Source organism: Mercenaria mercenaria, chromosome 9, assembly GCF_021730395.1.
Source record: "Mercenaria mercenaria strain notata chromosome 9, MADL_Memer_1, whole genome shotgun sequence".
Classification (NCBI taxonomy): domain Eukaryota; kingdom Metazoa; phylum Mollusca; class Bivalvia; order Venerida; family Veneridae; genus Mercenaria; species Mercenaria mercenaria.
In genome coordinates this window covers 11,026,080-11,048,500 of record NC_069369.1, presented here as the reverse complement: position 1 = coordinate 11,048,500, position 22,421 = coordinate 11,026,080, and the positions used below count along the sequence as shown (strand labels likewise).

Sequence of the window (22,421 nt, the reverse complement as noted above, 5' to 3'; positions counted from 1 at the left end):
CAAACGCAAATTTAATCTTCAATGATCCGTCAAATACACAGACAAGCATAATAAATTGTCGTTTAATAACACTCGCAATATAACTGGACAAAGGTACTGTCAAAGGAACAGTTATCCGAACTATAAATACTATAAATACAACATTTGAAATCACTTTTCTTTTAGACCAACAGATTGTTGAAATGGGTTTCTATCCAAGTTCTATTCAATATTGTTAGTATTATTTGATGGAATTAATAGACGAACTTTTGATTTGGATATCTTTTAATTAAAAACAAGGTTTTCATATTAATGGCCAGTAAAGTTTATCGAAAGGTTTTAATTAAAAGCATGTCGTTAAATCTACATAGAGCTAGCAATACAATTTGATTTAATCTCTTAACCTGACAAACTCTCATACCACCTGCACACATGTATTTAACAAGTGAGACCAATTAAATTTAAATGAAAACTCTTAAAATGTCTACACCTTTTCAGTAAAAACAAAACTGGGCCGCGCCATGTGAAAACCAACATAGTGGGTTTGCGACCCAGGATCCATGCTGTTCGCTAACAGTTTCTCTAATTCCATAAAGGCTTTGAAAGCGAGCAGCATGGATCCTTGCCAGACTGCGCGGCTACGCAGGATGGTCTGGATCCATGCTGGTCGCAAAGCCACTGTTCGTTTCCTCATGGGACGGCTTATATATTCAGTTAACAGTCTGTAGTATTATCATATTAAACAGTTAAACACACTTTTGCTCATATAATTATGTAAGTAAGAATGAGGTGAAGTTATGTTTTATTTGATTACTCAAAACCATGAGATATGACTTCGTACGCACGGACACGATACATATAAGGATCTTACATGCCTGCCTGTGTAAGACGGGGTTTTCCCTACCCGAGAGACAGTGTGGAATGGAAAACCGAGCGTTAGCGAGGTTTTTTATCCATGCTGTCACGAGGGTAGGGAAAACAGCTGTCTTACACAGGCAGACATGTTAGATCATTTTTCTTGCCTATCATGTTCAAAATAGATCGTGGAGACAAATAGGTTTTTGGTATTTTCTGACATTATTTATAAAGTTTATGACGTCACAATTGTACCAGTACTATGTGACGTCACCTTAGTGCACGCTATTTTAGACAAGGTTTTTCCCTAGGGAAAGACAGGAATATCTATCCCCGGCGCGTGCTCGGATAAATGAATACTTTCCCCGCTAGGTAGGCAAGAAGAATTATTTCCCTCCACCTTCATTGGGGATATTCGGTTATATATATGACCGTTTTGTGTCGATTCGCTGTAAAACCCAACTCAGATTATTATCAAATAGCACAATCTATGTCTCATCAGTAGGCAAGGTCAAACCACGATAATAAGTTGGATGTTAGTACAACGTTCTCTAATCTGTATAAATAAACACAGATTTAGGTAGGTTGGTTTAACAGTGTATCAGTTAAAGCTGAATGATGATGAAATACACGGACTTAGTTATTGTTCTTTTCATTGTTTGTAAGTATTAACCTATCTTTTGACTGGCAGACAATGTCTGTTTATTTTAACACATAAGAACGTCTCAATGGTAGAATGCGAAAGAAGTCTAAATCCATATAGATATATAAGCACATAGCCTTCTTTCGCATTTTCTTCCCGATTCGTACATGTTATTCTAAACTTCAAGGATGTATGGTTTATAAACTATTTTAAGGCAAATGAAACATGTGTTGTATTCTTTATTTGTAATATGCCATTTTTGCCCCATGAACAAAGCATCAATATACAAAGTACATAAAATATATAATAAATGAACAACTTTAACAAATATAAATTTCCTTTGTTGGTTGGCCTTTGACTTGTCGTTAAGCTGTAAATAAAATATTTTTAAATAATAAAGCCAAATCACATTGATTCTGAAATAATTAATCGGAATTAAAATACAATGTTATTATCACGGATTATTATACGCTTAATGATTTTATAATGGATTTAACTATTCGTAAAAGGATATATTAATCTATTTACTTTTTCCATATATAACTGTTCAAAGTACCTTTGTACTTGAACAATTAATATTTTTTTATTTGGTTTTACTTGATTTAGATCTACTTTAAAATTGAAAAGGACGTAAATCAAACAGGTATTTTCAAGTAACTTATGAATGATAAAGCGCTACATGAATATGTGATATTTTGATAGGTATTTGATAAGTCAAAGTATCATTATCACTCCGGCAACTGATAATTCAGTAGTAGTGTTAGTGAACCAGTCAGTCACTTACGAGATAAACATAGAGAAGTTGTAATGCAATGTTTTCGAAAGCATATGTGAAGTAATTTCATAAATATAATAGTAAATACAACTGAAAACTGTCCGTCCGACAACTGTAATCGGGTTTCTGAATTCTATAAACACAATACATGTACGTAATGTTGCTTAACAATACAGAAACAAATCTGTTAAAGATTTAAGTAAATGCCTTCAGTTTAGTGTTTCATACTTTAAAGGAACAAATGAATAGACATAAATCGTAAAAAGACTACACATTTTGAATTCTAACACGACCAGCGAATAACCTACATACATGTTGAGCAAAATCTATCTCGGGTTATTCTGCAATAAACCACTCGCGTGCAACGACGTCATCCGATCCAGGTGCGTAGCACAGTCGTAAAAAGTAGTTACTTTTTTTTTCTAACACTGTTGATACTAGTATGTCCTGTTAGAATCGAAATAACAAGTTCCCAAGTGTGATTTATCGTAGAATAACCCTAGTTTTTCGTTCTTATGCGAAACAATATATCACCCAGGCCTACGGCCTTCGTGATATATTCTTACGCATAAGACCTCAAAACACGGATTATTCTACGATAAACCACACTTGGGAACTTATTATTTCTTAAATATACTACTAAACATTACGATAGCCGTGCAATATTCGCTTGAAATAAACACATGTAACGAGAAACGAATGACTGTTTTTGTATTTTCTTAGATGACATGGGTGGTCATTTTGTCCTATTTTCGTGTTTATCGCTTTTCCGTAATCGGTCGGAAATTCTTCGGGATAACATGATTTTAAAATTATTTCAAAAGAATAATCATTTAAAGACGCGCGACAAAATAACAGTATTTCCATGATGGTAATTATACACGATTTGCGTGAAAAAATATGAAATGTACAAAATTTAAGTTTCAAATTGACAGTGCCATATATTTGGCAAAGGCAATGTGTTAAATGTCTAAAATTTTATTGAATTAATGTAGCCATATGTACATAAATCAGTGTATTTAGGTAAATTTCAATCAATTTTTGTTTCTACAGTGTAAGATAGTTATTCATTTTTATTTTCGAAACTGTGCTGAATTAAGAAATGAATGATTTTTTTCGGTGTTCAAGCGAAATGAACGACAGAATAGGATCGGCAAATTCATAAAACGTTCTAACGATTCGTGTTTAATTTGCCGATCCTATTCTGTCGTTCACTTCGCATGAACACCGAAAAGTAATAGTTTCATTTCTTACATTTACATTATATTTCCTTTCCATTTGTAAATAAGATGATATTATAAATTGCACATCATTTAACATTAAAATCAGCTTCCCGGCAATTCTGTTCACCAGACGAAACAGCGACGTCATCTAAGAAACGTTTTCCCTCACTATACGCGGACGTCGTCAAAACAGTGGTCAGTTATCACTAAGCATCGATGACGTAACTTTCAGGCCTTTCCATTCGCTGTTAATACAAAATGAACGTCACAGTTTTCAATGGAAAAGAATAGGGCGAATGTAAATATAAGACATTAACTGAAAAAGTTTGTAGACGAAGTTGTGAAAACATTTTTATTCGGAAGGGGCCTATATTGTCCTCCCGAAAACTTGTAGTACAGCTGTATATTACCTGTATTATAAGAATGACTTTCATGAAGCTTTTTGTAGTTACAAAAGTGTTGAATTCCCAATGCGAAGTTTGCAAAAATTATGTAATCGTTTTGGCATATAATATGTTTTGCATCGTTTTATAAATTATAGCCTCGTTTCGGAGGATTCTTCCGAAAAATTCAAAGAAGAGCGACGGGTTCGTAAGCAGTCGGAAAACATACGTTCGGTTTGAAATAGGCAAAGTTTTTTTTTTAATTTTTGTCGGTTATTCTTGAACATATTCATGACTATTTGGTCAGATTCGATAAGTGGGTCATATTTTCAGAAAAATGGGAAGTCTCAGCTACAAACTCTGGTTTTTATTATAATACTCGTTTAAGTGTAAGTCGTTTTTAAGAATGGTAACATAGAAGGTCATCAAACCACAGAAAGAAAGAGTTTAATGCCGAACATCATAGACTATGAGCCAGAAGGGGTTTTGCTCCGCCCCCCAGGGGGAATTTTGTGGACCATATTTTTTTGAAACTCCAATGTGTGGTGAACATTTTGGCATAAAGTTTGCAACTGGCGAGTGGGGCTTTTCTCCGTAACACCACCTTAAAATACGTTACCCTCAAAACCAATAATTTGTTCATCAATTTTTACAGACGAATGGTACCATTATGTTAGTAAATCATTTCATATTTATTTATTTATTTTATTTTGTTGGGTTTAACGTCGCACCGACACAATTTTAGGTCATATGGCGACTTTCCAGCTTTAATGGTGGAGGAAGACCCCAGGTGCCCCTCCGTGCACTATTTCATCACGAGCGGGCACCTGGGTAGAACCACCGACCTTCCGTAAGCCAGCTGGATGGCTTCCTCACGTGAAGAATTCTACGCCCCAAATGAGGTTTCGAACCCACATCGATGAGGGGCAAATGGTTTGAAGTCAACGACTCTAACCACTCGGCCACGGAGGTCCCGTAAATCATTTCAAGTTTGCATATTTTATTATAAGGTGTATACTAGATGCTGCAATTTGATAAAATTTCAATATCTAAAATGTGATGTTAAAGAAGAAAAATATCGGAAAAAGATACGTTACCCTAAAAAAGGCAACATTTTTGGCATGAAGTTTTTATTGCAAATTTAGATGACCAGGTAATTAGAAATTGAAGTTACTATTAAAAAGTTCAAAGTTCAGCAAAAACAATGATATATAGATTGCTAGTATAAGTTAAGGGAAAGCATACTTTTAGCGATTCTTAAAATGTAACGTCATTCTTCCAAAATATGCCAATTTTCAATCATACCTACTTCAAACATGTTTTTCATAAAAATGTTCTATCAATTTTATATTGACATTCTTTAGTTACATGTAATACAACTATATACTTATTTATCAGCAAACCTCTAACTTGTAAGATGTCTTACATTGAATTCTACATTACATTTTACGTTACCAAACATACAAATTATATTGTATGTCTTCATTTTCTTTTAAACACACTTTATCAGTTGAAAAAAAAATCAACAATATAATTCTGTTCTCAACAGTATAGTTTTGCATTTCAAACTGAAGGTTTCAACTTAAAACACGTATAAATATATCAAATTAAGTTACAGTTTACGTTACCGAACAAACTAACTATATCTCTTGTGTTCTGTTACCTTAAATATACTGTAGCACTTAGAAAAAACATATCTACAATTCAATCAAAATATGTTTTAACATAGCTTTGCATTTTAACTTTAAACCCATGTATTTAAAAAACAGTCTACGTTACAATTTACGTTGTACGTTACCTAACATATAAGCTATACATTTTCATGTATTCTGTATTGTGAACATATACTTTATCTTGGAAAAATAGCAAACTTACAATAATTTTTTTTGGTTTTAAATATTTTGCTTTCAATTCTAAACACATTCTAGAACCTTTTTTTACATGGTCCATGATTACACCTTCACGAGAACACTATGCAGCCAAACATTTTTTAAACAATTGATATATATATTCAGCTATTTAAGCACATTGAAGTGACATACTTATAATATATACAGACATTGCCCAACACAGTGCTCTATAAAGATGCTAAATTTAAAACAGGCATATCACGATATTTAGAAATCTTGTGCATGTTTATGCACACACATTTTACATTTTGTTAACTGCTGTATGTTGTAACTGTGATTGTTTTGAATGTACAGTAGATTCATTCATCAACATAGACTTCATCCAACATGTTGTCAATCTCAACTGTATCCTTAAGTAGATATACCATGTACATGTATCTTCTATGAAGCCGGTATCCAGTAATGGTCATGACTGGAATACTGTGACTTTCTTTAATACGATATGTATATATTGATGGTAGTTCAATAAAACAATTATAGGAACTGCCTCTAAATAGGATATTCTGCAAGTGAAATTAATGTAACTCTAGTAGGTAAAGTAAAGTGCATTTGATTGCCCAGTCTGAAGGCAAGTTCTTACAAAACTAACTCTTTTGATGGCAAATATGGGACTTTAAACTTTTATGGGTGGATTCCGTTACCAATTGACAAGTTTATTCAAGACAAAGGACCTATTTGATTTCCAGTCATTTGAACCTCAACTGGTTTCTAGAGAACCTAAGGTCAGAGACAAATAACACTATTGGTGAATATTGTTACTAAAAGTCAAGCCACTTGTGTGAAGTTCGGAGGCCACTGTCTTCCAAAGGTTTGTGTACCTCATACTAGCAACCCTATTCAACATCAACATCAAAAGCCCGCTTGAGTACTGCCCTTCAATCACACTGGGCAGTTGCCTTTTAATAATGTTGGGTACCAACAGTCAATCTATCATTGTTTTGTCTAGGTCATGAGGGCACTTGTCTAGGTCATGAGGGCATACAGGTCTGGTGGTTGCCACCACTAGAAACCTTATTGTATTCGGTACCACCTTCTCTAACAGGGTTCCATCTTCATGCATTTAACCTAAGTGCATGTACATCAAGTCCATCTCCATGACAGCAACTATGGAACAAATATATGTTGAGCAATACTTGTCCTGCGTCGCAAACTGCAGTGTCGTTGTTTGGGGATCAGTGTCCTTCATGTCTATTTTACTAATTCCTTCGTTCCGAGATTGGTAGTTTACACTACCCTTACTGTGCACATTTCGGGAGAAAGGGTTGGGTTATGACAACAATTACTGAATGGACCTTGCTCCTGAAACTATGGCTTTACACAATTATGGAAACATCGACTTGGAGGGGCTGGGTCTATGGGATGTGTTCATGTCTCCTGTTCTGATGGATAGACCAGTAGGGGCACGTTGTGCCAGAGTCTCACTTATTGGTCTGGTTTTGGCTTGCTTACCCTTACTCAGTAAGTGGACGTGTGGATTTGGTTAAGTGGCGGCAAGATCAACTTATCTCCAGTGTGAGACTGCAGTCTCTAAAACTGATGGTAGATATGGCTGTGCAGCCTTTATTTAACCACAACATTCTTTGTACTTGGGTTGAAACACGAGTCCCTTCCAGATGGGTATTGGTATTTCGGGACCTTTTGAGGGACCTGTCTGGTTTAAGCAATAGAGATTCTTGGGCTGGAGGCCTAGGAAAGGGACTTGGATCATTTACTTGAGACCCTCGTTTAGATATGTGTCAGCAGAGGCAAAGCCCAGTACAGCAATAGACGCAGAAACTGTGTCCATCTGTTTGAAGTCTTCCCAGCTTCCTGGGTATCCAGGTTTATCCTTGTGATAGATGTAGAAGCTATGTCCATCCGTCCGCCAAACTTTCAAGAAAACCCAAGTTTCTCATATTTGTATGTTTTACTAGGTATCTTGACTGTGTTTTAGAAATATAGGTCAGAATGAGTATCCCATAGTACACATTAGTATGGGTATTCCAGCACGGTAATAATTTGGTACATTTCTCCGTGCAACCCAAGAGTTTATGAACTAATGCAGTATGTGTATCACCTGGTATACATTAGTGTCAGTAATATGGTCCTTGCTCTGGGTATCCCAGGGCCTTGATAAATTGGTATTTTTTCCAGGCATGCGGGAAGTTTATGAACTTGGGTCCGGGTATCCCATGACCTTAAGTTTTGTTATTATAAGATATGTGTGGAATAACTGCTTCAGTATAGTAATTAACCATCCATTGGGGAATCTCGTCTGTTTTAAGAAGGAAGTACTTGTGGTCTGCTTCGCATTAGATGTATGATTGTTATTAGCAAAACATCCATGTTAATATCCAGCAGGGTATCCCTGTTATGTCTGATTCTGCAAGGAGTCCATTTGTGGCCTCCCAAGCCCTTATGACCCACTTTATAGAACAGGGCTGGGGGAGTGTAGTGAGAATGCTGTTAATGGTAACCAAGGTCACTGTCAGAGGTCACAGGAGAAACAGCAAATCAGCGAGGAGGATCGACATCACATGGCTAGGAGGATCAATCGTTTACGAGGAGTATCTCCTCTAGACCAAACTCTATTGAATGCAGTTGTATTTATCATCAACAACCGAAATCTAAGGCCATCTGCCTTTTAGCGTTAGAAACCTCTTCTACCCCTAATAAGAGTGTATAGTGAATACCATTTTTCACTTCAAGCTCAATGTCACACTTAGTCGTCAGATGTCATACCTTAGGACTAACATTGCTTTGCATTGCGGTGTCTATGTTATTTAATTATACTAACGATAATTATGATATGCAGTCATACTGGTACATTCAAAGAGCTATATATTCTTAATATACATTTAAATAATATTTCTAATGAATTATAAAATCTATATACATTTATTTGATAATATTGTTCAAGTCTGGTGATGTTTATTTATAGTCCAATGTATATTATTTTTAAAATCCTGACCATATATATAATACCAAAATTTTAAATATTTTTTCTTTAACACATATTTGGAAAGGTAACGTATCATATGTGACATATTGAATAAGTTAACTCTAGGGACAGTTTTATTATATATAAATTTAATTACTGAACTGTGTATTGGCCATTATCAGTATTTTACAACTTAAAAAATCGTCATTGTTGATATATTTCTATGTTCTAGTAATTTCAAAAGAAGTAACGTAAGTTACAGATAATACATAACATCTATTCACCTAAAATGATATGAACATATGATAATTTCTATTTTAAATACATAAACATATCTAAGCGTCTTGTTTATTACGATTAATTGTACAACAGGCATGTTTTTAATATTGAATTAACATAAATAGTGAATTAAATGAAAATTTGCATGGTAACGTATTTTAAATCTCCGTAACTCGTTAAAGCCCCAACGGAAACTTGCAAACGTTTGTCTGTGAATGCCAACTACCATAAGGTTTAAGAAAATCATAGTGTTGAAAATTCCCCCTGGGGTGGGGGGGGGGGGAGCAGGGTCAATTGTCAGCTCAAGGTCTATCAAGTGCAACTTTTTCATTAACTCAAGTCAGAATTGTCATTTCATATGCATTTTCCTTCGAATCTATGAATCTACTTCAAGGGTGGATCGTAGTAGAAAGTTTTTTAATGGGATACTACAGTCCTAGACCATGTAACTAGTGTACATTTGTATGCATTTGCAATAACAAAAGATACCGTAAATTAAAAAAGTAGGTTTCATTTGCTTTAATCGACTTACTATGAATCCAAAATATGTACATTCTGACATATTTCCATTTACCATTAAATGTAAGGGAAGAAAAGAAATGAACACAATGACTTACACAAGAGACAAGAGGGGATAAATATAAAAACTTCTTGCAAACATCGCTTTTATCAACAATTCAACCTAAAACCTGTGTTCAACCGCCTCGGTAGCCCAATGCTTGATCGTACGCTGTGAGAGCAGGAGGGTGCGTTATACCTAAGACGTTTCAAATTGTACAAATAGCTTTCTCCCTTGGCGCTCAGAATTAAGAGGAAAAAGCTAGCAATGGTCGGGTAAAATGTGACTAGGTGGGGCATCATAGGCGTAATATTCCAGTGAGGCAGCACAATAAAGTCGGGCATAGTGCTCACTGCTACAAGGATACACCATCGTTTACCTAAAATGTTGGCGTAAATTCGCTCGCTCTTCTTTCCAAGTACATGTAACTGGTTAGCTGGGTCTGGTCCGTCCTTAGTTGAATAATCCTCTAATGCGTAGATATCAACTTCACTTGTGAAAAATCCTCATCTGTGGCACCGTCAAATGTCGCAAAACCGCTCAATGTCGCAACCACCGTTAAATGTCGCAAGGTTGACGTTAAATGTCACAACTACCTCTAAATGTCGCAAAATCATCTGCCGCTAAATGTCGCACATTTGACGTTAAATGTCGCAAACATTTTCCCAACATTATATGTCGCAACACCAACGGTAAATGTCGCAGCTCCTATTTGACACTATGACATATATGGACAATAGAATAATATGGTGTTAGCTTTTAGTCCGACGGAATGTGTGTATCAGTGCTATACACTGGGCACGTTAAAGAACCAGGCTGTCTATTTGCAACGATTGTATCTGATTTCTGATCTCTCTGTCGTGGGGGCTTTGTCTCACTCTGTCCCTCTGGTCAGATCGCTCTATGTCTGTACTAGTAGAGGATGAATTATGCGCCCTGTGTGGCTGCATTTGAACTATGTAAAACACCTTTGATCATGAAAAGGGCGCTATATAAATCTGGTATAATAATAATAAAAATGTATTTTCATAATTCTTATAAACATTTTCGGGGGAAGAAGAATTAACAGGTTTATGTTATACAAATAATTATCTTGATAATAAGTGTTGTTACGTATAGAAACAAGAGGGCCTTGGTATCCCTAGATCGCTCACCTGAGGTCCACACCTTGCTTGAATAGTTACGCAAGAACAATTTCTGCGAAATTATTTTGTAATAGGGCAAGTGTTTTAGAACAGAACTATTTTAAAGTTTTTACTGACTAAATACAATTTGGTAATGGCGTTGTGTGTTTGTCGGGGTTGGGTATGGATGGGGAAGTGGGTGAATGATGACACAGAAATCTAAGACATCAAGGCAATCAATAAAAATGCATTTACATTTTTTAAGAGGGAGAGGGGGGAGGTTTATGAATGCGTGTGTGTGTACGTGTTTGTGTGTGGCGGGGATGGGTGGGTGTGGTCAGAGAAAGGAGGATAATGTAGTACAGACGCCGAACGATTTGCTAGACGGATAGTGAGATAAAGCCTACGGAATAGATAGAGAGAAATCCTTTTAGATACAGATTGTCCGTACTTAGCTAGCCTTACGATAGCGTCGGTTCTTACTCCGAGCGTCTTCTGGAAAGAACCAGTAAAGGCCTCTGAGTTAGTGGGAGACACTCAAGAGCATCTCAGAAATCTCTGGACCGAGATTCAAGCCCCAGACCTCTGAAAGTGTGTTACCTCAAGTCTAACGGCCTTGAAACTAAAAGCGAAAGAAAAAAACCCACATATATCCAGTGTACAAATTGTGTATGCAGGGTTTATAATAAATAAATAAGAGTTTATAATAACATTTATAGTAAAGTAACAATCGACTGTTAAATTGAGTGGTAGTACATATTTATACGGTGTGAAGCTATACATGTATACAGCATATACTATTTTCAATCTTAGACTAATGCACACTACTGTTCATATTTGCAAATATGAAAGTTGAGTCTTGTACACCTTTTAGTTTAAGTTTCAGGGCTAATGTCAATGTTACTTATTGGAGAAAAACAACAGTTGAAAAAATTAGATTGGTGATAATGTTACACCGACGGGTAGATGGCTGGGCGTCGTCAGATTTATGTCTGCAAACTAACTTCAGATTGGATTCACATATACACAAATGTACAAAACTTAGCTAAGCCTTATAGATTTCTTAAAGACAGACATTGTTGGGACTGCATACATACAATTAGGGTTGACGTTATGTTCGCTTTTTTTTTTCTTTTTTTTTTTTGGTAAAATAGTTTTGCCATCCTTTTGAGCAGTTAACAACGGGGGACAAATTATAATTTTATTCATAATAATTTTATTTGTAATCCTCATCTTTACCTCGAGGAATTTGCGGATAAAATGCTATCAGCACTCGACGAAAATAATGTGAAGGATACACAAACATGCATTATTGAGAGACAGCTTCAAGTGTATCTTATACCCCAGTCACACATACGGCGCGGAAAGCTACGTTTAGCCACGGATAAAAACGTAGTAATTCGTATCTGTCCGTATTGATACGTACCTGAGACGTACCTTAACGTAGTAATCCGTATCAATTCGTACCAATCCGTACGGCTCAGATACGGATCGATACGGGTAACTACGTTTCTATCCGTAGCTAGACGTAGCTATTTGCGCCGTATGTGTGACTGTGGTATTATATAGAAGATATTACATGAGTGTCTCTTCGTATTGAATATATTAAACGAGTTGTAATAAAATGAATGAATAATAAAATGCGAGGCTCTTCCAAGTATGTTATCAAGTTTATTTAACTCGTTTGGAAAGTCACAGATTTTATATTCTTTTTATCACATATTAGCCTTTTCTGTCGAAACGTCAAAAATCTACTTTCTTTTACTGTATAAACAAGTCAACGTTTCCTACACTATTAACGACATCGACGTCAAAATCTCTATTATACTAGTGTGACGTCAAGCATGTGGTAAATGCGTTTAATAGCTTTAGTTGGATTCATATATTGAAATGAAAGATCTGCATAAAAAACAAAACCGCATACAAAGCGTAAATCTCGAATATGCCTTTTTTCTTGTGCCTTTGTTGTTTCATAATTTGTAGAGCATAGCATTTGTTTTGCGGAGCAAGTTAAATATTTATTTGAAAGTATCATGATCTTTCATGGAAGCAAGAAAAAAACTTTATTCCATGCAATTTCAACCAGTTTCAAAACATTCATTCTATCATCTGTTTTCATACTTTTAATCGCACGACATGTATCATCTATTCAAATACCATTTTTTATGGAATCTCGATTTCTCTTGTTTCTAAACAGATATCACAGGAACCGTACAGTGTGACGAGCTGCCTGTTTGTGATGATGGTTGGTTTCCCTTTAACAACACTTGTTACCTGGTGAACAATATCAAAAGCATCTCTAGATCCGCCGCAGAGGCCGAGTGTTCTTATTATGATTCCAGTTTACTGCAAATAGATACGAGTGAACAAATGGTAAATAAAGCTTTGTGAAACTCTCCAATTTATAGCCAACATATTTATATACATGTATTTTTTCAGGACTAGATCGTTTCGTGCCCTTTTTAAAGAAATGTAAAATATAGGAGTTTCTTATAGCTATTGATAATGTCGATCTCGAACAACGTTTTATTTTCTTTCAGGACTACCTTGTCAGCTTGATGAAAATGCACCCCAGCAGTGGTTATTGGACAGGCCTAAATGATATATCAAGGGACATCCTGCAGAAAAAAGGAACAGGAATTTGGAAATGGGGACATTTTCATCCAGCCGATGAAACTATGATGTAATATAATTCATTTTTGTTGAAAATAATTTCTTAATGGTAAAGATCTAGTTTATTTTCTACATATATTGCACTTTAGCGGATTGAGGGAAATTAGAAAATTCATCTGTAGTTTAAAACAGTCTGTTTAAAGTGTGTTAAGAGTGTAAAAGATTTTCTCGCGTATTATATCAAGGTTAATTAACCAAGCCAATCACGGATTTAAAACTACAAGTTAAGACAATTTGAAGAGTAAAAGACAAAATTATTTAAATGAAAGGGATATGACATTGGGGAAATTGAGGCAGGGAAAGAAAAAAGCCCGTTATCACTGGAAAATATCATTTAATTGTATTCTATGTCGCTTCTGTTTCTCAGACAATGGAATCTGTCACCAACTAATGACGGTCAGTCCAACTGCGCTGGAATAAATATACAAGGCAAAATGGAGGATAGAAACTGTGACTCAAAACAAGGATTTATTTGTAAAATTGGTCAAATGCTAGGTAAAATATTTTTGTTTATTTATTTGATGTGGTTTAAATGGTGTGTTTCGAAATTCAGATCAATTTACTAGTTTTTCAGAATTATGTACCAAAAACTCTGCTTTTCCGTAAGTATCTGATAACTTCCAATCTGAGGCAAAAGATGAATGACTTCAAACAAATTACAGGTATCTGATATCAAAATAGAAAAGTGGAATCTCTACAGATTGCACAACACGAGAAAAATGAAAATGCGTCTTGCACTGGTTGCAGTGAGCACAATGCCTAACTTTATAGTGCGGCCTCACTGGAATACCACGCCGTGGACACATGCATGATACCCCACCTAGTCATATTACACTGACACCGGGCTTATCAACCTAGTACTATCCTTTTAATACTGAGCGCAAAGTGAAGAAGCCGCTAGCACCATTTTTCACGTGTTTGGTATGATGCGGCAAAGGAGCGAACCAACGACCTCCCTCACTTGAAGCGGGTGCTCTACCTCTAGGTATCCGAGTTTCCAGAGACTCTTTCAAAAGTAACAAAATGTTACATGGCAAATATTCACAAATGTATATATTATTTGCCTAAATGTTTGACCAAAATTTCAGCCAATATTCTCAGATTGTAGTTTTATGTCTTGACCACCAAGCTTATGAGATTAAAGGGTGTATCATTAGATACGAGGCACACTGTTAAAACGCCTAACGTTGAAGAAGAGGGGTATAACTTAAAGCCGCAATTGCCGTTTGTAAAGGTAGTTGTTAGAACATCAGGTATGTATTGAACAATAGGTAGCATATGATTACAGGATTAACGGTTCTATTGATACACATAAAGAAACATCACGCACCCCTCTGTTTTCTTAATAGAAACGCCGTACTTATAGGTACATGACACTATTTGTGTACACAACAGGTTGAATAATTTGACATTATAATATCCTCAATTCACTACATTTATTCACAATGATCATTATAACTTTCGAGATAATTATTTAACGACACTGGCGTGTTTTGGGGAAATATAAATCTTATTCCGGACCTAGATTGTGGTTTTAAAGGTCATGCTGTAAAGAAATGCGTTGGTGAATTATCAACACATTTCTTGGAATAATTGTCTGCGACACATTGACCCTGTAGCTTTTTTGGTCTGTGACCATAGATTAAGCTCACTGCGACCTCGTGACTGAAATAGTTTCCGATCAATTGTTTGAGAATTATTGGGCCTTTGCTCGTCAAAATTCATAGCGACACTCGGGGCCCTGGTCCTTTATTATTATCATGGAGGTCATTCAATGTTCCAAATGTATTTTGTTATTTGTATGATATAATCTTGTTACTTGTATAATATAATCCCTCATACCTCATAAGTAGGTGTCTCTTATTATTCTGCTTAGTTGCGTTCTCTGCCTCACAGATTTTATTATTCACAGATTGACTACTGCAGTAGATCAAATATTTACGACATCAAAACGAGGTTCCGTGTGTTATTTTTATGTTATTGCAAGTGAACAGTATATATGTCTGAATGATTTAGAGTCATAAGGTCAGATCTTAACGTTACAATGAAATAGAGACTACAAACGGTCTCCGATATATAGCTGGAGAACGCATTGGTCATCAATTATTGTAGTCAGTAGTTGAAACCTATTGGGCCGATACGGCAAGGGTGAATAACGTATTGACCTTAAGACTAAACTTTAAAAAAAAACGTCTGCTTAGCTCAATGGGATGAGCGTGGTTCGTGATTTCGATTCCCGGACGAGGCGCTTGTTCTCCGGGACGAATTTATAAATGACATTGTGTCTGTAATCATTCATCCTCCACCGCTGTTTCTTGGTTACTTGCGAGAACAGGTGTGTACTGGTAAAGATTCCATGAACACTTGTTAGGTTAGCTACCCGCTATTAAATAACTGAAATACTGCTGAAAACGGCGCTAAACCTAAAACAAACAAAAAGAACATAAAAATCCCAGTCTGATTCGACAGGCATTTACATGCTTAAAATTATATTTCATATTTTAGGAAGTGTTTAACTTATTCTTTTGTTATGTAATATTTATTTGACACTCGCTGCTGTTGGTTCGAAACCTTGCTTGTAGTGTAAACTTATTTCATATAAAGAAGCTATCAAGCTCCACATCAAAAGCTGGAAAGTCGCCAGTAATTAAGTCCATGTGGTGTTAAATCAAGCCAAAAAATGTTTTTACAGAAGGATGCCCTCTTGGCTGGCTAGAAACTCAAGATTAGTTCTTCAAACCTGAAAACATGGGAGCAAGCAAAGAACTGGTGTGCGGACCATTCCAATTCTCAGCTTTTTGTAATAAAGGATCAAGAGGATTTGGTTCGTTATTTTTTATATCTTATTCCGTTCCTGAAGATGTTATTCAATAAAGTCATACAATAGGAGTAAGAGATAGTTCGAATGTTCAAAATACTGATAAAGCAAACCTATTGTCCAGGTACAAAACCATTGTAGGGACATTTTTAAGAATCATTGAATAACTATTTCTGTGAACGCGTATTATTGCAATTTTGTCATCAGAACTGATGAAAATAGGCTTTACCCTTCTTTTGTTTCACTTTTTAGCGGTATTTAACTGTCGAAACAACTCTTACTGTTACACATTTGGTCAATATTTTGCATATTTGGCTAAAGCCTTCGAGTTATGACAGAGCATTAGCCTGTACAAAGCAAAAGACAAAATACAACAGGAAACCCCACATTCATAACCACAGCAATCAATACAGTATAGAGTTAATCCTTTTCTATCAACTTGAAGCGCTTGTTTGTTATAGCAATTCAAAACACGTACCTTACCTTAAAAGGAGTAGCATTTGAGTTCAGGGCACGTAAAACATTGAGAAACCGTATTTAAATATACCTAATTTTAGTACATAGATACTATATCAGGTTCTGACCTATCTTCTTCGAGTCGTTATTTACCGTGTTCCTACACACAAACTTGGTGTATCCACTATTCATTTATACTATGTTTGACTCAATGTTATGAGTTCAATGCAAGTGTTTTGAATCTTTCACTGAAGTGATTTATATAGGTTTGAATGCCTCATTGGCCTTTGTTGATCATGAAAAGTATAGAAAAATGTTTCAAACAAGAAGATGAGGCTTTCAGTAATTTGTGTTACTCCTCAGGAAGGGAGTATACATGTTATAAATAGTAATCGTCTGATAGGTAAATATTTCCAAACTGAGGGCTGGTTTCAAAACATTTTACATGAACCTTAATCAAGAGTTTTCGTATAAGTAAACAATAAATGTTACACGTAAAAGATGTCCTCGTTGTAGTGTCCTTGTACTTGAAATGTCATATACTTAGCTATTCTGAATTACAAAGCATCTATCATTGTAATGTTGATGTTTTTTACAGCGAGACATCCACCATATCCCATTTAAAACGAGAAATAGTATCATTCCAATGCTTAGTTGACCACCTTTGGCAATATCCTTAAATTATGCTTACACTGCCCTGTACACATTACTTCAGTGAAAGCAACATGCTAATATTGGCATAAAATAAAAACGGAGATAATACCCAGTTAGAAAACAAAACCTTTTTTTATAGAATTTATATTAAATTTTATTTTCATGGTCATCAAAAACTGGAAAACATACCTTCTCGATTTTTATGATATTGATAACACAAATGTCCATTAAACTATTCTTTTATTTTCAAAGTGGTATTTTGCAGGCTTTCATTGCTTCCGAACAACCGTATCTGCCAATGACAGCTGGTATATTTTGGACTGGTTTACATTCCAAATCTCATGGAGTATGGGGATGGTACACCCAAGACTATTTCAACCAAAACCTTGTGTAAGTTCTACATAATGTTTTCATTGTTTTAATGTTGCGTTTATTAGTTAATTCTTCTCGTTTAAAATTCAAACCGACACAGTGAGCACATGCCATTCCCCTCTGATGAAAAAAAATCAGTTAAACCGAGTCAGCTTATGTAACAATGCTTGATTGCGCTATGCGCTTTCAAACGATCTTCTTTACAGATTTTAATCCTCGTAAGTTTAGTGACCGAGCTTGAATTCTTAACGGTCTCAAAAATGTTTCTCGGTACTTGGAATTATTTTTCTAATGCTTCGAGATTATGACGTTAATTCAATGATTCTGTATTACCAGAAAAGCGTTTCAGCAAGTGCTAGACGGTACTGAACAGATTATTATTTATAGCAACATACAGGTGAGTTGACTGTTCTCGGTTGCGTTCTATGCTTCCAAAGGATTTCTTATAGATATTATAATGCCTAAATAACAGACTGCGTTGGTAACAAGCATATAACTTAAGTTAACCAGTAAATGTTGTTATTCGCCTTCCAGGACGTGGCAAGTGGAACCAAATGATTTGGCGGGAGCGGAAAATTGTGGTGTTCTGAGAATGACCGGCCGTTTTAGTGACAGGAACTGTTCGTCAGACGCCAATTTCATTTGCAACAAGCCACAATATACCTGTTAGTGAAAGTTTATTATTATTTCTAAAGAAAATGTGCATTGTTACATGTACCATGACACCACTCACATTTGAGCAATTTCAGTACAAGACGATTTGTTGATGAATCAACTTCGCTTCAGCATATTCTGTTCAGAGTCTTGTAGGATCATTTCGTATTGTTCACTCGACTAACTTTTTAAAATAATTTTATAAGCTGTTGTAAAAGGAAGTGGCACTTTTTAAATTAGAATATATCCAGTTCTAAGGGTCGTATCGATCTCCAGTTTTCAACATACTATGCTTGAAGCAGGTACTATGGATTATGCTTAAATTTTACGGGTAATACTGGGTGGATTAACGTTTATAAGATATAGCGTACTTTTGCACGATTTGCACTTGCCACCGATTGGAAATGTATGTGTCTACAAAATCGAGGTCTGTCACTTTTCTTATTCCTTTTTTGAAAGGAAAAACACGTAAAATTGCAAATCTGTTCTGTGATTAAAGGGCAACAACTAAGTGAAAGCGTTGACAATGTGTGTTCCGGGTTACAACGACACTTACGTCAGCAGGACGTTCGGGCGCTACAGGAACGTCATTATTTGTTTGCGCCAGCAATTTCAGCAAGCTGGTTGTGTCGCTGATCACCATAGATCCGGTAGACCTTGGGTGACAACTGCGTGAGAGGACCGAATCATAACGTAGACGCACTTCAGACAACGTTATCAAAGAGCGCAAAGTACAGGAAGGCATTACGTTATAAGCAAGTACATTGCGCCATCTTAGGCAAGTTTATTCCGATTATTCGACCAAGGAGACCATACGTCGGACTAATGCACTGTCATTGCGTCTTCGCGCCGCTGGATTGCAGTGGCCATGACGTCATTTACGCTTGCGACGGGGGAAGTGGGCTAGAGTTATCTTCTCTGACGGGTCCGGGTTCAAACTGTGTCACCGTGATGGCCGGGTTGTGTTTTCAGAAAACAATTGTGTGTTAGAAAAGAATAGATTTGGCGGGGGAAGAATAATGGATTGGGTTAGAATTATTTGGACAACCAATTTTGCACAGGGTAATCTTAATACTCAAGGATTTATCGACCAGATTCTGAGGCCTGAAGGAGTGCCATTTTTACAGCGACATTGGCCTTCTATTTTTAGGCACGAAAATGACCGGTCTCATACAGAGCGTATCACCCAACAGTTTTTCAACTAAAACGCCGTCAACATGTTCTCTGGCCTGGCCTATAGCCAGATATGAACCCTATTGAGCATATCTGGGACACGCTTGGTCGTATAGTTAGAGAGGCAAGCAGTCTGATGATCTTCAAAACGCTCCTACTCAAGAATGGAATAAATTCCACTTGACGTCACAGTTGCGTTATGTCCATGCGCCCCGCATCAACGCTTGCATCAATAGTAGAGGTGGTCACATACGGTTACCGTATTGAAACAAAATTATTAAGACATGAAAAGAAACTAGAAAAACAGGCAGTATTATTTTTGAAAAACTGATAAGAAGAGATATGTAACTTCTGTTTTTTGACCCCTGTTGTCTTTGATTGGCCAAGAATTCGAGTGTCAATTATGATCGATGCACATCAAATTGGCCTACCTTAAATTTTGTTACCAAACATAACAAACTTTTGGACAAAATAATATACTTAAACTGACAAACACCTAAATGCATACTTTCTTCTGCAACAGAGGATATATAAACACAATATCATCCATTTCTATCTCCGTACGTGTTTGCGTAGATTATGTTGTCTTATGCATTCAGATAATGTCAATAATAAGATCTATAAGACGGTCCCTCTGAAGCACAGAACGACACGGTAAGCAGGCTAAACTAATTGCAATGGTCTACATTTGGTAACAGGTGATGTCCTCTCTACCTTTGTATAATGTCGAAATATCAGTGTCTCTCTCTCTCTCTCTCTCTCTCTCTCTCTCTATATATATATATATATATATATATATATATATATACAGATATGAAACCGGTAGGTGGACAGAAATACAGATAGAGGAAACCCATTGGATGTTTTTCTTATATATATATATTCAGTCTATTTTGAGCTTTACAATTTGAATTGCAAACAGTAAAATAGAATTTTGCGTTTCAAGTTAACATCTCGGTCCAAGATATTAATATATATTGAACCGCGAAATGGAAAAGATGGTATTTTTAAGGCATTTGAGGTAAAAATGTACATTTCAGTCTCTTTTACGCATTTTTTTATTTGAATGCCAATATGTAAAGTTGTTTTTAGTTAGCATTTTGAGATTGGAATAGCAAAGTGAATTTTCAGCTTGAAGTTTAAAATATGATATAAAGAAAACTGGTATATTAATTCACGCTTCCAATACAAACTTTTCTTGGCGATAAATGACCTTTTTTTGTCGATTTGCCGTAAAATCAAATTCACCAATTTACTTTACCTCAGATATATAGTTTCACTTCAGTCTCTGAAGCCGTAACAAACCTTAACTGTCAGTGAGTCTGTCAGAAAACAAGTAATGAAATGTGCGACACCAAACACGATCCTCAGCACGGGTTTAAGTAATTGTGGTAGATTTGACTCTGTGAATCCAAACAAACAATTTTTATTTAATTTTGCGTAAGTTCAGTTTACTTTTATTTAGTATGTGCATTTTGGTCTGGTGTGTCAAGATGTTTCATACCCATTCACCCTTCCGTGAAGATAAGATAAGAGATGGAGATGGTTTAGTAAAATTATCTTCTGATGGCAATAATTGATTTTTTGTATCTTCTCACATATACTTTTTTTCAAACTGAGTCCTAATTACATGAACTATTTAGTACATGTGCTAATCTACAACATTTATATATTCTTTTCCTTTTCAGATGATAAAAATATTGATAATGGATGCGGTCCCTGGATAAGGGCCGGCCGATCATGTTATGGGTTTATTAAGGGTTCACAGGCAGGGAGCTGGGCAGAGGCCAGGAAATATTGTCAGTCAATGGGAGCAGATCTCATTAAAGTTGACTCATTTGCCGAAAAGGTAACTGCATTTCATATCCACTTACGGTGCGTATTTTAGTCTCATCTGAACACTTGAATCTATTTAATTCCAATATTTTTAAATATAGTCTATAGCAAGTAGCTGTGACGATAGGTCCAACGTTCTCACCAGATCTCTAGAGAATACGGAAGCATTACCGGCCGTAGAACACATAGATGAAATCTGTTAAATTCCATTACAATTGTTGGAACTAAGCACTTAAGCACTCAGACAGTTCATTATTCTACATTGTATTTAAACGCAAAGCGAAAATGGCCATTACTTTGTTTCTGGCAAAGGAACGCATTTAGTTTCATGCTTAGCACCTTTCCATTACGAGTATATTTAATTTGTTAGGCATTTTTTAATATTTCTTTTCGAAACCAACGCTTTCTGTGCTAAAGCAGAGCTGAGAAATAGCCTACTGAAGGTTTGAATCATGTAGACAGATAACATTCGATTTAGTTACTTTTGTTAAAAACATGCACAAACTACCACACAACGGTTTTACAGTGTACAGCTTCTTCTCAAAACTTAATTACATAACAATTTGTCTTATACGTTTTCGCATACCCATATGTCGGCTAAATTATGATCATAACGAAGGACATATATATTATCTTTTAAACGGATTCCTTCAAGCGAGTTATAGTGATAAATCATTCTAAATGACCAATATTTATAAAATAACAAAATGTATTGATCCTCAATTCTAACCAGCAATCATAAAAACGTTAACCAGCAGGAAGCATAATGTATCTCGTGTCTTTCGACTGATGCAATCCTAATATATAACGAAGTGCATTGATCAACGGATAAGATCATATTAAGTAGGTAAAATAGAAAAAGTGGAAACTCCACAGGTCGCTCAACACAACAAAAACGAAAATGTTGCAGGCTCGGTTTGATTGAGCCTGTTCATGGACGGTAGTTAAAATGCATGCTACCGTGCACGCCCTCTAGCCCCGTGTTAAGACTTGTTTTGCCTTTGAAGAAACAAAATCTGCGTTTTCCATAACTATTTAAATGCTGATCAGAAAATCGAATTTGTGGGGAACAAAGTTTGGAAATTTTGGGTAAAATCTAATTTGTAAACTTTTTAAAGTATACAAAGTATTTGTT

The 22,421-nt window shown here is 35.8% G+C and overlaps 2 protein-coding genes across 2 annotated transcripts in view; both read left to right on the top strand.

Moving 5' to 3' along the window:
* The first annotated feature begins 1,373 nt into the window (after window positions 1-1,373).
* On the top strand, window positions 1,374-16,053 carry LOC123547732 (macrophage mannose receptor 1-like). Its single transcript, XM_045334989.2, has 5 exons — window positions 1,374-1,495; window positions 12,848-13,023; window positions 13,191-13,333; window positions 13,691-13,818; window positions 16,016-16,053. Exons 1-5 carry the CDS (start codon window positions 1,450-1,452, stop codon window positions 16,051-16,053), a joined length of 531 nt encoding a protein of 176 aa, XP_045190924.2. The 5' UTR covers window positions 1,374-1,449.
* LOC123546450 (C-type mannose receptor 2-like) overlaps window positions 16,054-22,421 on the top strand; it is a 26,600-nt gene continuing 20,232 nt past the window's right edge. Inside the window, exons 1-4 of the mRNA XM_045332719.2 lie at window positions 16,054-16,147; window positions 17,517-17,641; window positions 18,158-18,288; window positions 21,139-21,299. Of these exons, the coding sequence (XP_045188654.2) occupies window positions 17,550-17,641; window positions 18,158-18,288; window positions 21,139-21,299 (384 nt within the window). The 5' untranslated portion in view covers window positions 16,054-16,147; window positions 17,517-17,549. The remainder of the gene's footprint in view (window positions 16,148-17,516; window positions 17,642-18,157; window positions 18,289-21,138; window positions 21,300-22,421) is intronic.